The 15368-nt window shown below is 32.3% G+C and overlaps 2 protein-coding genes across 2 annotated transcripts; both read right to left on the bottom strand.

Annotated features, from left to right (window-relative positions):
• Positions 1 to 1410: 1410 nt before the first annotated feature.
• Positions 1411 to 5454, bottom strand: LOC139891318 (uncharacterized). The gene is made up of 13 exons (XM_071874273.1): positions 5226 to 5454; positions 4821 to 4859; positions 4653 to 4701; positions 4510 to 4558; positions 4320 to 4390; positions 4180 to 4238; positions 3946 to 4050; positions 3719 to 3776; positions 2650 to 2786; positions 2507 to 2563; positions 2332 to 2429; positions 1957 to 2156; positions 1411 to 1717 (listed from the first exon to the last, which is right to left on the bottom strand). Exons 2-13 carry the CDS (start codon positions 4830 to 4832, stop codon positions 1641 to 1643), a joined length of 972 nt encoding a protein of 323 aa, XP_071730374.1. The 5' UTR covers positions 4833 to 4859; positions 5226 to 5454; the 3' UTR covers positions 1411 to 1640.
• Positions 5455 to 7578: 2124 nt separating this feature from the next.
• LOC139891317 (UDP-galactose/UDP-glucose transporter 7) lies at positions 7579 to 10275 on the bottom strand. Its single transcript, XM_071874272.1, has 7 exons — positions 10218 to 10275; positions 9692 to 9797; positions 9355 to 9600; positions 9156 to 9266; positions 8395 to 8553; positions 8146 to 8289; positions 7579 to 8052 (listed from the first exon to the last, which is right to left on the bottom strand). The coding sequence occupies exons 1-7, from the start codon at positions 10247 to 10249 to the stop codon at positions 7912 to 7914; spliced, it is 939 nt and encodes a 312-aa protein (XP_071730373.1). The 5' UTR covers positions 10250 to 10275; the 3' UTR covers positions 7579 to 7911.
• Between the last annotated feature and the right edge of the window lie 5093 nt (positions 10276 to 15368).

The following is a 15368-nucleotide window of genomic DNA, read 5'->3' as shown; positions in this document are numbered from 1 at the left end:
ATAAAAGATGTCAAAAACATTCTTTTTTACAAAATAGATCAACTAACTTTAAAAAAAAACGCTAAAAGAAGCAACTTTCACAAAAGGAACAACCCTTTAATGTTAGATGTCGAAAAAAAAAATTTACAAAATATATCAAGACCTTTTTTTTTAACTCGCATTTAAAACGGAGCCCCCAGTGCGAAGCGAGGGCTCCACAACTAGTTTTATATCTATAGATGCACAGCTAAATCACTAAAAAAATGAGTTTTTTCAAAGTTATAACTACCAAAATAAACTGTTGCCGAAAGTGTAGTGCTATTTAGTGACATTGACTATGAAGAACCTTTTTAACGCAGTGTGTTGCACCCATTTTCACCGAGCACGCTAGTGACACGCCACTGGCGCGGCGTGCTGGTGGGTTTTCGACGGTGACGTGTTGGAGGATGGCACGGAGAAAGGAGAAGCGTGTTGGTGTACGTGACAATGATGTATTGGACAATATGTTTGACCGTTGCATTTTAAATACATACATTTAATTACATTTTACATTGATCTGAAATTTATATATACACATACATATACTATACATTGCAGATACAAACAGAATAAAACACAGTCACATGCCTTCCATTTATCTCCCAGTTTTTATACTTTCATCTCTCAGTTTTTCTCCAACTTCATCATAACTCTGTGTTTCGTTACATTTAACGTTCGTTATGGTGGATTTTTTAACGAAGACATGATAGAATACCACAGTGGTGGGAAAAAAAAAAAACGTTAGAAGATGTTGACGTTACCGGATATGATTTAGAGACTTTGTTTGATATGTTATGACGAGAACTTGATCTCTTTACATTGGATCGGAGTTTGCGTATTATGATGAAAACTTGCAAGAACTCCGTTTTCTTACAAACGAAAAAAATGGTATGAAATAGTCGGAAAAAGCTGTGTTGTTCTGAGACCAAATTGAGTTGTAGACGACCTTCCGACGTCCAGTGATGAAGAATACCACATCAATTAATTAATCATATTTCGTAGTTTCGTTATGTAATCGTATTTTAATTTATTTATGTAATCGTAATGTTTAGAACGTTTTAAGATAATTACTCGTAGTGTTTAGAGCTTTTAAATTAATGTAATCGTCTATTTTTATGTTAGGTGTGTTTTATTATTTTATTTTGTTTTAATAGTTACAAAAGAATAATATAACTAAATAAAAAATATAATTTTTATAATAAGAAAAATGAAAAAAATTAAAAATACGCACCCCTACCCATCAACACGCCTCATCAAGCACTCCATCCCTACCGATCAATACGACAACACTCCCGCCATGGTTAAAGATGGTCTAATACTACAGGTAGAATCTCATATCTCATAGACATTTGTAAATAACTCTTATAAAGCATTACACACGCTGTTGATTTAAATGGTCAGTCAATCATACACCAGTTTGCACCTGCGGTTTGAATTGTAAATGATATTTTGCATAAACTCAATTCCATTAAAGAGTTAATATAAACGAGAAATTTTCTAAAAAATCATATCTAACATCATTTTAACTTTACAAAATCATTTACATCAGTTTCCTAAATTCCTTGCTTGGAAACATTAACAACTCTATTGGTTGATCGTGTTTACCGTTTCAACTCCATTGGTTAAGGAGAAACATCATCTTTGGATTCAACACTTTGTTCGAGAGCTTCCGGAAGATTCAGTACAATCTCCGCATATGCTACAACACCAACACATCAGAATGATGTCATGTCAGTTTCACAATCAACAATATAACTGGTTATTTAACTTTTAAGATGATAAACTGCCAGTACACATTATGGTATTGAGTTCGATTACGAATAGGCCGAGTATAAGCTATGTTTTTATCCTTAATAATTTAATGGGTATATGAGATAAAAGTTATCGACAACTTAGAATATCAAATAAATAGTTAAGAATAATTTGGACAGAAATAACCTTCTGGCAAACTAAGGGTGCGCAATGCAGCTTCTGCATAGAGTAACCGTACAGGACTATTGTTGTTTCCATATGCTAAATTCCCCTTTTTGCCCCTGGCTGGGGACTTTTTTGAACGGTTCATGGGCCATGCAACTACGCTAATTGCAGTAGGAAGTACAGCCAACAGATCTGCATATCTTAGACTAACAGTCACCTTGCTGTAAAATGAAAAATGCAGTCAAATTCAACGCCAATTGATCTGTATTACGCCAACAAGAAAAGTTCTAACTACCATTAATTTTAAACTTTCATGGCTTTTGAAGTAGCGTTTAATAAAAGTGGAATTTATATGTTACATGTTAAGAATTTGCTATGAGTGGAATATGTACGGACCATTCAGAAGCATCTACCACAAATTCAATCATATGGTAAGGCAGACTGTGATAAAGTTCTCCAATTTGGTTACCGTACAAGTCCTTTATGAGGCAAACCTGCAACAAAAACAGTCGAACAAAGGTCCTATAAGCCACAGAGAACTTTAAATGATCCGGAAGATATAAACAAATACCTGTTCCCGCCTATCGACATATGATTGTAAAAGGTCTCCAATGTGATCTATGAATTTCTGCATAGATTGTGGACAAAAATATTAAGTCCACACCATGGAATCAACATACATTGAAGAATGTTTATGTGCTATGAATTGTATACCATTGCATTTGAAGATAAAAGTTCATTTTCCACTTCACGTATTGGCAAGAAGAAAGGTAAAGTGTGTTCAAGAACAGTCATCTTCTCAAGAAAGGACTTGCTTTCAAGAACACAATGATACTGTTCACGTGGTTCACCTACGAAATCATGAAAACAAAATTGATAAGTTCCTCACGTAGTAATAGCAGATGAAGGACGTATCGATTAAGAAACACGCGAAGGAAGGTGTCACAATACTACTCGATATTACGATGATTGTAGCACAAGTTATATTTTATGACACGCCTGTAATATATATGCAGGGAGAATTGCAACTACAATAGATGCCTGACAGAGATTTAAATAATGGAAGTGTTTATCCTTCCACTCACAATGGTAAATTTGTCATCCTTGTTCTTCAGTCTAAGTTACTAAGCAAGACGTTGTATGTTACTTTGTTGCTTTAGATTCTAAATCCCAAGGTTGTAAAAGTCATTAGTCGAGGACTAGTCAGTCGGAGTCTTGTAGGGGCTAAATGGCTTTGACCGGATAAATCCAACCTAATAAATAAATCTGACTTTGACAGACTAAATTGAATTTTGCCAACTTTGACCGAATAAATCGGCCAAGTCGAAAACTAGTCGGACTACTTCAAATCACGACTAGTTGGAGGACTTATACAACCATGCTAGGGACATGGGTCATTAATCAATACTTGATGAAACCGAGAACATTACTTTGCTAACTACAATATGATTAGCCCTAAATCACCCCTATTCTTTCACAATCTCAAGCAAGTTTAGGCAAATAAAACTTCTAAGAATCAAGAAAGTTAACATACACAAGGATATAAAGATTTAGGATGCCTTTCTAATATAATACTACATGTCATGCACCATTTGGAAGTTGTAACGATTAGTCATATTACCTAGAGGGCATATGAATCCTACATGCGTCGATATATCAATAAAATTGATTTGGCAAGGCAGCATAACAATTAATGCTTACCATTATAAATCAGTCATAAACAAAATACACAAGTTAATAATTTATAAGCTTACAATATCAAAGATCAAGTTTTGCAATTTACCAGCAAAAGACGTATCATATTGTATGCCAATGCGTGCTCCTTCTAAACAACATATCAACTGCACATAAGAGATTTTGATGTAAGCATATAGAATGCCTTACATAAGCTATTCAGGCAAAATTATGTATGAATACCAAAGTCTAATAACTGGCTCGTCGTGGAACTCACACACACACACACACACACATAAAAAAAGATGAACATATTAAGCTTTAAACATTTACTACCTTGGTTCCAACAGTATATATAATTTTCTCCTGAAATACAGATATTGACAGCATGTTTCCATCAGCGGGTGACTGCATCGCTTTTCTTTCAGCCTCCATATGGACCTGATAAATACAACACTGACATCAACTTTTGGTTTTAAGACAAGATAACAAACCAAAATTTGAGAGATTAATCATAATTTATACAAAAAAAAAAAAAAATGTTAATTAATAATATCAAAAAAACCATACCCGTTCTCTTATTGTTGCCAATAACCCATCGTTCCACTGTTCACTATCCAAACAAACTTCTGTGAAATGGAAAAAACAACTTAGAATAGTCATCTTTATGAGAAAAAAAGTTCGAATCAAATACCATAAACTGAACTTACCATGCGTCTGGGAAGCACGTGCAGCTTCAAATTCCCTTTGTAATCGCTCAAAAATCATTTTATCAGAGTCTCTATTTTAAATTTGATCATAAGAAAACATATTATCAACACTAAAGTGCATTGTCACCGGCTCACAGCCATTAAAATTTAACTAAATGTGAACAACAGATATATTTCAAACACTTGATACCGAGAAAGGCGCTCAGTAAGTTCGGCGTGCCTTTTGAGAACATTCGAAACTGTCAAATAAATTATCTGTAATAAGTCGTGAATTCACAACAAATAGTATTTTGATCCAAACAAAATATACATAATAATAGACGAATAATGTACATCTGGCCCTTGTAGTCTCCAAGAGTATATCATCCTCATGCATATAGCTCTGATATACATACATAACATAACAAATATATTAATTAACATATAAGCTAAAAACAATCAGAATAGTTTTAATTATGCTCTGATATACATACAATAAATAACAAATATGCAACACATTACCAGTTCAACCATCTTTTATGGTGAATCCTCGAATAAAACCTACAGCAAGCAAAATATGAATAATAAAATTAAGAAACATAATGATTAGAATCACAGAATTGATTATCAAAAACCCTAATTTGCTTATCATGACAAAATTATACTGTAGAAAAAATATGCGCTAATCAGACCAACAGAATTCACAATAAATAAAAACTGACTATAATACATTTTCAATATTGCTTAATCGATGATAAAAAGACGTAGATTTACATTCTAAAGGTTTCAGAACAAATGGTAAAAATTAGGGCAAGTGTGATCAGAAAACAAAATAGTAGGAAACAATTTGGATAAATTAGGGCTTTTGAAGCCGTTATAACAATTTTGTTAAATGAGTGTCGCAGGATTTGACTAGGGAAACGCTACCTGGTTCGCCGGCGGTGGATACACGTTTCTAGGGCTCCGACGGAGATGAATACGGGATACGGTGATTAATGAGCAGCGAAATTAGGGGTATATTAGTAAATTGCTATAGTGACTATGTTCATATTCATACACGGAGTAAATAAATAAATACTAGATGGATAGATAAACAAATTTTTTTACGTTAAAAACAGAATTATGCTCGTAATTTTTAAGTTAAAAAACATTCAACAATCTAGCAGCGATAGAATTGATCCAGCCTCTAAAGAAGTCGTATTGATAAGTTCCATTTATCTATTTAATACCGATACATCCACTCACACTTTTGATAAATTCACAACTTTATGCATTATAAGTATATATAGTACAAGTCTGCAACGCACAAAATGAGTAGATCTATAAATTCATGAATTAATTTATCATTAGCCATTTATTACTATCTATCAAACACAACTATATCAAAACATTGCATTAATGTTTAAACACGACACTTTCAAACATACACTACTGCTAAAAAACAAAACAATAACAATCGTTTGACATTGACACTAGAAGCACCCTAAATTGCGCCTTCACACTTCTCGAATGAGAAATCCATTAAAAAGTAAAAGGCATTCTTGCGTTTTGATGATGATGAGCCTGTGACAGTCTGATGAAAAACGTGAGAACTCATAAACCCGCAACACACCCTTACTCACTGAACGCCTAATCATAGAAAAGGACGAACCACTAGGCATTAAATACAATGAAAAAGGAGAGACCCGAATCACCGACCAGTAGTATTCGAAAAACACGGCCAGATGTCGAAGAAACTAATAACCATATCACCGACTGGAACTAGGTGGTGGCTCAGCAAGATTGGGAAGGCCGTTTGGGTAAATGTTTCTAACCAAACCAAATTCTGGCCAGAAAAGGCACTTTTTGGCAAAAGAAGCGGAGCAATTCCAAGAACCCTTAAAAGCTTCGACGATAGAGCCAAATAGACTTCACTAGTCTAAACAACAACAACAATAACCTGAGTGCAACGACCAAATAATAAAATACGGCGATTGTGAAATTATGTGATGCAAACAAGAACTCCACTTGTTTCCTCGCTTACCTAAAAAAAAAAAAAAAACCTCCACCTACGATGAACTGCAATTTGAACAACCCCTTGAAAACAAAAGGAGGAGTGTAAGGTCATGAAGAAACATTGCCCGAATGTGAAGTGACGACCAAAAACTCCAGCAAATAAACATCTTCGGTTAAAGCCGTCGAAGCCGAGAAAAAATCACAGAAAACCGTTCAACACCAACACTCCGAAACACATAATATAGAAGAACCATCGCCATATCTGATCATAGTCCGGCTATCTCGACTATCCCAAGTGACACAATTCGTAAACCCAAAGCTTCCAGGTTTATGAATTACATTTCAGATAAATCTACTTTTTTACCATTAGTTGAACAATGCTTGAGTGATCATGTGGAGGGATATGAGACGTTCATAGTTGCGAAAAAAGATGAAACTTATGAAAAGAGATTTAAGTAAACTGAACTGGAAACATGGTAACCTTTTTAGTTTTTACTAAGGTTAAAAAGTTAAAGAGGGAGCTCAAAGATGCACAAAAAGCTGTGGATGATGACCCTAGCAATTTACAATTAAGAGTGAATGTGACTAATGTTTTAAAAGAACCCAAGAAGGCTGCATCAGATGAGTTAAAATTACTGCAACAAGTTTATGGGAAATCATTAGTACTTCGGATGAATGTTGGGGTTATAAACAATTGCTTGATTTTCAAAACAAGGTTAGATCACATTTATTTCACAAGGTTGGAAATGAGCAAAATACATCAGTGTGGCATGCCAAATGGGCCGAAATTGGCCCTTTCGCCAGCTTTATACCCACAAGAGATATATATGAGGCTAGACTTAACTTTCATTGATCATTCAGGAACAAAAACTTCCATGAATGTGCTAAATATTAAACACATTTGAATAAGCTTAATTACATAATTTTATTTATTTTTGTAAGATGCTCAGACTCATTCTCTAATCAATCTATATTTCACTGATGACATTTGGGTTTTTCTTCCCCATTATCACCTTTGAATGTTGAATTTACTTTTAATGATCAGCTGAATAATAAAGACGACTTAAGAAGGTTCAACTATAGGCATAGCATAACAAAACACGCAGTTTAACTGTTTTAGTGCATCACCAGCCCTAAAACCATGTATCAAACAAATATAATACATCATCAAAATCTGTTGTAAACTTGTAACAACTTCAGTAAGACAAACCCAACTATGTACCCCAGCACGAAATACACTTGTATAAGTTCTCTCTAGGCCCAATACAAGTGTAACACAATATACTTGCAACTTTTCAACTGATGATATATTACACATGATAATAATCCATATACAACTGTATTTAATGCTTTAATAAAGTATAAGCATGATTATTCAATGCTATTACAAGTAACTACAAATCTAGCAGTGCAGTTTCTTTTAAACCTTTTTCACCTTGGCTCAATTCAATTAGGAGCACGAATTGATACATGCCTCACGTTTACTACCCTTCAACATAATTTAGCTAGCCTAGATAACATTAATATCCTATTGTATAATGAAGTTGGAGAGTTATCAAAATGGATTTGATGTATCAAACTTGCAAATAAATAGAAACCAAACGACGCATACGTCGAGTTATCTTGGAATTGCATTTCTTCTCATCTTCTCTTGATATTTGGCCAATGAATACCACAAACCACCAAGAGTGTTAATCACCAATCCGCTAACATTCAGAAAGTGTACTTGAACACCTCCCAATAAGAAGAACCCTAGGGTCTGAACAACCAATCACAAATCAGTTAATTTAAATTTAACATTATTTAATAATCACAACGTTTTAGAATAATTGAGAAAACCATGGCAACTTACAGTAGATCCAACGCCTTTGAGGACCCCAACAATGGTTGTAGTTAGAGCAGAATTGACAATTGTACATAGAAACATAGTGTAGTTTAAGATTATCCCCATCACAAGTGAAAGAACAAACATCACAAAAAAGTATACCGAACCACTCTGTTACATTAAAATAAAACCATCAACATTGTATCTATTACTAACAAATGAAGATTAGCAAATAAGTAGTTTATGTTGCCCAAAAAGAGAAAATAAGATCCTGACCTTTGCGACCAATAGGGAAAGTGAATTTGGGAATTCTCCTGTAACTATAATTAGAAATACAAGGAAAGGTAACGATAGAAGACTGTTGTAGAACATAATTTCGATTGATGAAAGCCCATCTTCAGCACCAGATCGTTCCACCAATACTAAGTACATTGTCTGCATATACCATCTAATGTCATTTGTAGTGGATAAACAAAGTAGAAGTGTCAACATGGACGGGTCAAGCGGGTTGGGTGACAGGTCAAAACATATGTTTTTGATCATCTTTTTATATTTTATTTCAAACCGATTAACCCGAAACCGAAATGAAAAAAAAAAAAAAAAACAAACCAAATTTGAATTTGGTTTCCAAATTTGAATTCACTTTTCGGTTCGGTTTTTCCATTTTATCTGAAACCTAACCGAATTCGAGTTCAGTTTTCGGTTCGGTTTCGGTTTTGCCTTCAAAACCGAACAAATCGATCCGAATAAACCGAGAAAATCGAAAACCAAACCGATGAACAACCCTAGCTTTACATACAATAAACAATAATAATAAAAATCATTACAACAGAACTCTAAGTTCTAGTATAAAGCGAGTTTGGAGACTGTATACATACTACATAGAAGATACATATTGAGGGGCGACTTTCTACCGGTTTCTTTTTTAACATAAATTTTTTGACCCATTTGGACTAATCAATTAATTTGGGATTAAGTTGCCACCTTTACATATAATGGCATAAGCAGTTTGAAATTTTAAGACTAGTTACTCTTACCTGAAAGAAGACAGAGACGAGTGCCATTACATATCCAAATAGATCAAACGAAAAATCGCCCAGTGCTGCAATCATTACTCCAGCAGCAGTAAGTGATACAGAAAATATTACCTGAAAATAAAACAAAATCAATTAAAAAATATGAAATTTAACTAAATTGTTATGTTAACCAATTCCTGAAATAATGTAATAAATTTACCTGCTTTGAATGTTTTCCCTTCTTATAAAAAAGTCCAGCAACTAAAACAGCCAAAGGCGTTAGTCGTTTTATAGCAATGTACATTGGAATATTAACTCCTTTCAAACTTGCTAACGCAAAAGCCACATTCCCATTGTAAAAAAGCGAAACAAGAACAAGTTTTTTGGCGGTATCAACATTAAGCGCCTTGGCTCTAGTCCATCCCATTATTCTTCCGAAATGTATAAGTAATGCAGTTGCAATTTGCTGCAAAGATTTTACAAAAAAAAATATAAGTATGCGTTAACGATAACGATATGATCACAGATATTGAAAATGTTACCGTATTTCATATTACCTGTAGAGTTAGTAGAGTCATAGAATGTGCATACTCCATAACAACTGCTTTGTTAATAAAAACCATGGCCATTGATGCAATTCCATATGATAATGCAGCAAACAAACTACACAAAAGATTAAAATTTGTTTCAAATTGTATCATAATATAGCAACCCCAAGTCACAAAATCATTCACATTGTTCAAAGATCATTACTTTTTTTTGAGAAAAAGTATCATAAAGACCATTACTTAACATTTTAACTTCGTTGAAGCTCTAATTACGCGTGAAATCATCTTCATGAGTGTACTACAAGTTTTGTAGGCCCAAAGTTAACGACTTTATGACAAACAATTAATATAGACTAATGACAACACCATAACTTATAATTCAAAGCTTTAAAGACAATATAATAGCTTACATACAAACAATTACTAGTAAATTGTTAATCACTACAGTCCAAACACAGCTCATCTGACAATTTAAGCAATAAAAAGATATAATTTTTCAAATGAACAAATTTGGGGTAAAATGAAAAGTACTGACCTAAGATAAGGAGGTGTAGTATCTTTGTCCATGGGTGTAGATTTTTTAGTTATACCCAGAAATTTGAAATTGTAATTGTGTTAGTATTACTGCTCCACTGCACTAGTAGTAGCAAATGCTATTGCAGTTAGGATACAAAAGATCGATTTTTTGGTTACTTTATTGTGTATTGTTGATTGATAGAATTGAAAGACATAAGAGGGAATCGGGTGGGTTTTGTTCATAATTGTGGAGTGAGATCGGCGGCGGATCTCATTTGGGGATCTTGAAACTGGTTTTGGATCTCTTGCAGATGATTCAAGTTAATTAATACTCCGTAATTAATATTAATAGTTTAATTTAAATTTAATTTAATAGTAATTTAATAAATAAATAATAAAAAAGACAAATAACGCGGTTTAAAAAAAAGAAATATGATGCTCACACACCACTTTTTATTCATGTATACCTAATTACATATTTTACTCTTAATTATATTTATAATAATAATATAAGTTCAACTATCTAAATTAATCTATAATCATAAATATAAATTTGTAAAAATAAAAGTATACATAAATTAAAAAGTTGTGTGTGGGATCACCTCCGTTAAAAAAGAGAAACAAAACACATACATAAAAAGTTAAAATAATCTTAAATACAGTAGTTAAAAAGTTTGCTAAGGAAACGTTGTCGTTAATGTGTTATTGTACAAGGTAATTATCAATTATTTTTTAATTGACCGTTTATAAATTGTGTAATCATATAAAGCATATTAATGGCCGTCTTTAAGCTCTGGTTAACAAATGTTTAAATATAGAAAGATGAATTATTATTGATCAGTAGTATAATTAAATTTTCTAAAATCTTGTAAATTTACAGAGAGAATGAAACAAGTAGTTAAAATTAAATATTGATCTATGCATGTATTAACATTAACATCTTTACAAAAAATTTAATTTAATAATAGAGTAAATTATACGGTTGGTCCCTGTCCTTTAACATAAATAACACATCTAGTCCCTAACTTCTAAAAGTTATACCGCTAGTCCTTGTGGTTTTAATAATGTTTGGCGGTGGTCCATTTAGTAACATCTGTTAGGTTCTCTTGTTAAATCCCATCATGTGCCGCATGTAGTATGGGTAAATTAGTAATTTTGAATTTTGTATTATTTGACATAAACTGCTGTTGTGTGTAAATCTACTAATATTATATGTATTATCTGAATGTATAAAATAATATAAAATGATGATATTGTATGTATTATCTGATGAATGTATTATAGTGTTGCATAATTTGACTAGTTTTGTTCTGAATGTATAATCTAAATAAACCGAATGAATTATACTGTTGAATAATCTGATATTATATAATGAATGTATAATCTGACTAATTTGAATGATCTGAATAATCCTATGAATGTATTATAGTGTTGCATAATCTGAATAATCAAATATTATATGTTTTATTTAAATTGATTGTTGCATAATCTAAATGCATTTATGTAAACTGATGTTACAAATTATGATGAGGAAGGAAATGAAGAGGAAGATAGCAATTATTTAGTAGATGAGGAGAACTATTTTGATGCGATTCATGTTGATATGAGGGATTACAACTTACAGGTTGGCAGGGATGTTGAGTTTATGGGAACTTCGCGTAATTAAGACATCATCACATGTGACAATGAACCATTAGATGTGTGCTTACTTGAATCTCAAGATGTGGATCTTATGGATAATCTTAATGAAAGTGCCACAGATGAAGATGAGGAAGATGAATGTCAAAATTAGAGTAAGCTGGTAAGCTTTCAAGGAAATTTAAATTTGTACCATGTGGCAGTTGTGAAAATTTTGATTACAACATGAAGACTTGCAAATTATTTTAAAGAATAATTTAAAGAATAACTTATAAAGAATAATTTATTTTCTAAAATATGTAAATAAACATATCTTTAAAAAATGTTTACAATGTTTCTTGCAAAATATATAAGCGATGATTTTAGACAATATAAATGTATAAAATGCAATCTCAAAATTCTCCTATTTTGCGAACTTTTATTTTATTTCATGAATAAACACTTTTACATAATGACATACAGAGTATAGAGAAACAATACTGACATGTACCTAATATTTCTGTCTCGAAATCCTTGGTGTCACTTGTTGTTGGTCCCTTGATTAACAACAGGAGTATTGTAGAGGGGGGTGAATACAATTCGTTTGCTTATCTTAACAGTTTAAGCTAATTAGTATTCATGCAAGTAAATTAAATAAGAATCAAAGGTAATTTTCAACGATTCTTCTTTATTGATATAAATCACAAAGAATCACAACTATTTTTGGCTGAATGATAGTTGGTTGATACAGATTCACCTAAGTTATAGCTATTGAGGTTATCTAAAGCTATTACACGTTTGGACTCTTAATAAATAAAACTCACACCGCTAGTTGTTACAATAGTAAATACATCAATTTATAGTAGTCCTATTAACCGTGTAAATATTCTATTGTCCACTGGTACATAGGATGTATGTACTTGTGGGGACAACTGCATAAGAGAGTGTGCTTTCTTCTTTCCTCTTTGGTAGCTATTTGCAGGAACACCCCGATTCGGTTTGGCACCACTATTTGATTAAACAAATAGAATGTTGTGTTCCCTAGGCGTTGACAAAGAATAACACATGTCTGCACATACGTTAAACTTCTGCATTCCCACGTGGTCTTGTAAGGTCACTTGTCACCCGCCTGAAATGTCCCGTTCATATTGATTATAAACGTTTCATATTAATTGATTTCGTTGCGAGGTTTTGACCTCTATATGAGACGTTTTTCAAAGACTGCATTCATTTTTAAAACAACCATAACCTTTATTTTATCAATAAAGGTTTTAAAAAAAACATTACGTAGATTATCAAATAATGATAATCTAAAATATACTGTTTACACACGACCATTACATAATGGTTTACAATAGAAATATATTACATCGACATATGTTTCTTGAATGCAGTTTTTACACAATATCATACAAACATGGACTCCAAATCTTGTCCTTATTTTAGTATGCAACAGCGGAAGCTCTTAGTATTCACCTGAGAATAAACATGCTTTAAACGTCAACAAAAATGTTGGTGAGTTATAGGTTTAACCTATATATATATCAAATCGTAACAATAGACCACAAGATTTCATATTTCAATACACATCCCATACATAGAGATAAAAATCATTCATATGGTGAACACCTGGTAACCGACATTAACAAGATGCATATATAAGAATATCCCCATCATTCTGGGACACCCTTCGGATATGATATAAATTTCGAAGTACTAAAGCATCCGGTACTTTGGATGGGGTTTGTTAGGCCCAATAGATCTATCTTTAGGATTCGCGTCAATTAGGGTGTCTGTTCCCTAATTCTTAGATTACCAGACTTAATAACAAGGGGCATATTCGATTTCGATAATTCAACCATAGAATGCAGTTTCACGTACTTGTGTCTATTTTGTAAATCATTTATAAAACCTGCATGTATTCTCATCCCAAAAATATTAGATTTTAAAAGTGGGACTATAACTCACTTTCACAGATATTTCCTTCCTCGGAAATAAGACTTGGCCACAGATAGATTCACGAACCTATACAAATATGTACATATATATCAAAGTATGATCAAAATATAATTACAACCATTTTTATTATGTTTTAAAGATTTGAGTGTATTAAGTCAGCTGTCCTCGTTAGTAACCTACAACTAGTTGTCCACAGTTAGATGTACAGAAATAAATCGATATATATATTATCTTGAATCAATCCACGACCCAGTGTATACACGTCTTAGGCTAGATCACAACTCAAAGTATATATATTTTTGGAATCAACCTCAACCTTGTATAGCTAACTCCAACATTACTGCATATAGAGTGTCTATGGTTGTTCCAAATAATATATATACATGGGTCGATATGATATGTCAAAATATTTGCATACGTGTCTATGGTATCCCAAGATTACATAATATATTAGAATACATGTATAATACAATATAAGTTAGCTAGGATATGATTTGTATAGATTTGTTAAACATTTCCCGTAGCTAAAAAGATCAAAAATATCCAATCTTGTTTTACCCATAACTTCTTCATTTTAAATCCGTTTTGAGTGAATCAAATTGCTATGGTTTCATATTGAACTGTATTTTATGAATCTAAACAGAAAAAGTATAGGTTTATAGTCAGAAATATAAGTTACAAGTCGTTTTTGTAAAGGTAGTCATTTCAGTCGAAAGAACGACGTCTAGATGACCATTTTAGAAAACATACTTTCACTTTGAGTTTAACCTTGATTTTTGGATATAGTTTCATGTTCATATGAAAAATTATTTTCCCATAAGAACAACTTTTAAATCAAAGTTTATCATAGTTTTTAATTATCCAAACCAAAACAGCCCCCGGTTTCACTACGACGGCGTATATCCGATTTTATGGTGTTCATCGTGTTTCCAGGTTTTAAATCATTAAGTTAGCATATCATATAGATATATAACATATGTTTAGTTGATTTTAAAAGTCAAGTTAGAAGGATTAACTTTTGTTTGCGAACAAGTTTAGAATTAACTAAACTATGTTCTAGTGATTACAAGTTTAAACCTTCAAATAAGATAGCTTTATATGTATGAATCGAATGATGTTATGAACATCATTACTACCTCAAGTTTTCTGGATAAAACTACTGGAAATGAGAAAAATAGATCTAGCTTCAAAGGATCCTTGGATGTCTTGAAAGTTCTTGAAACAGAATCATGACACGAAAACAGTTCAAGTAAGATTTTCACTCGAAATAAGATTGTTATAGTTGTAGAAATTGAATCAAAGTTTGAATATGAATATTACCTTGAATTAGAAAGATAAACTACTGTAAATAACAAAGGTTCCTTGATCTTAGATGATTACTTGGAATGGATTAGAAAGCTTGGAAGTAGACTTGCAAACTTGGAAGTATTCTTGATTTTTATGAAACTATACTTATGGAATTTATGAAGAACACTTAGAACTTGAAGATGGAACTTGAGAGAGATCAATTAGATGAAGAAAATTGAATAATTAAAGTGTTTGTAGGTGTTTTTGGTCGTTGGTATATGGATTAGATATAAAGGATATGTAATTT

This window comes from Rutidosis leptorrhynchoides, chromosome 2, assembly GCF_046630445.1.
Source record: "Rutidosis leptorrhynchoides isolate AG116_Rl617_1_P2 chromosome 2, CSIRO_AGI_Rlap_v1, whole genome shotgun sequence".
Lineage (NCBI taxonomy): Eukaryota > Viridiplantae > Streptophyta > Magnoliopsida > Asterales > Asteraceae > Rutidosis > Rutidosis leptorrhynchoides.
This window is presented reverse-complemented; position numbering and strand designations above follow the sequence as displayed.

What these genes read in the sequence shown, in the direction of transcription:
- LOC139891318 (XM_071874273.1), bottom strand. An exon ending in TGGCAACAATAAGAGAACGG is followed by an intron (nt 4,051 to 4,179) that starts GTATGGTTTTTT and finishes TGTATTTATCAG; the next exon opens with GTCCATATGGAGGCTGAAAG. An exon ending in ATGTCGATAGGCGGGAACAG is followed by an intron (nt 2,430 to 2,506) that starts GTATTTGTTTAT and finishes TTTTTGTTGCAG; the next exon opens with GTTTGCCTCATAAAGGACTT.
- LOC139891317 (XM_071874272.1), bottom strand. Translation starts at nt 10,249, where the DNA reads ATGGACAAAGATACTACACCTCCTTATCTTAG. An exon ending in ACTACACCTCCTTATCTTAG is followed by an intron (nt 9,798 to 10,217) that starts GTCAGTACTTTT and finishes TCTTTTGTGTAG; the next exon opens with TTTGTTTGCTGCATTATCAT. An exon ending in AGGGAAAACATTCAAAGCAG is followed by an intron (nt 9,267 to 9,354) that starts GTAAATTTATTA and finishes TTTTATTTTCAG; the next exon opens with GTAATATTTTCTGTATCACT.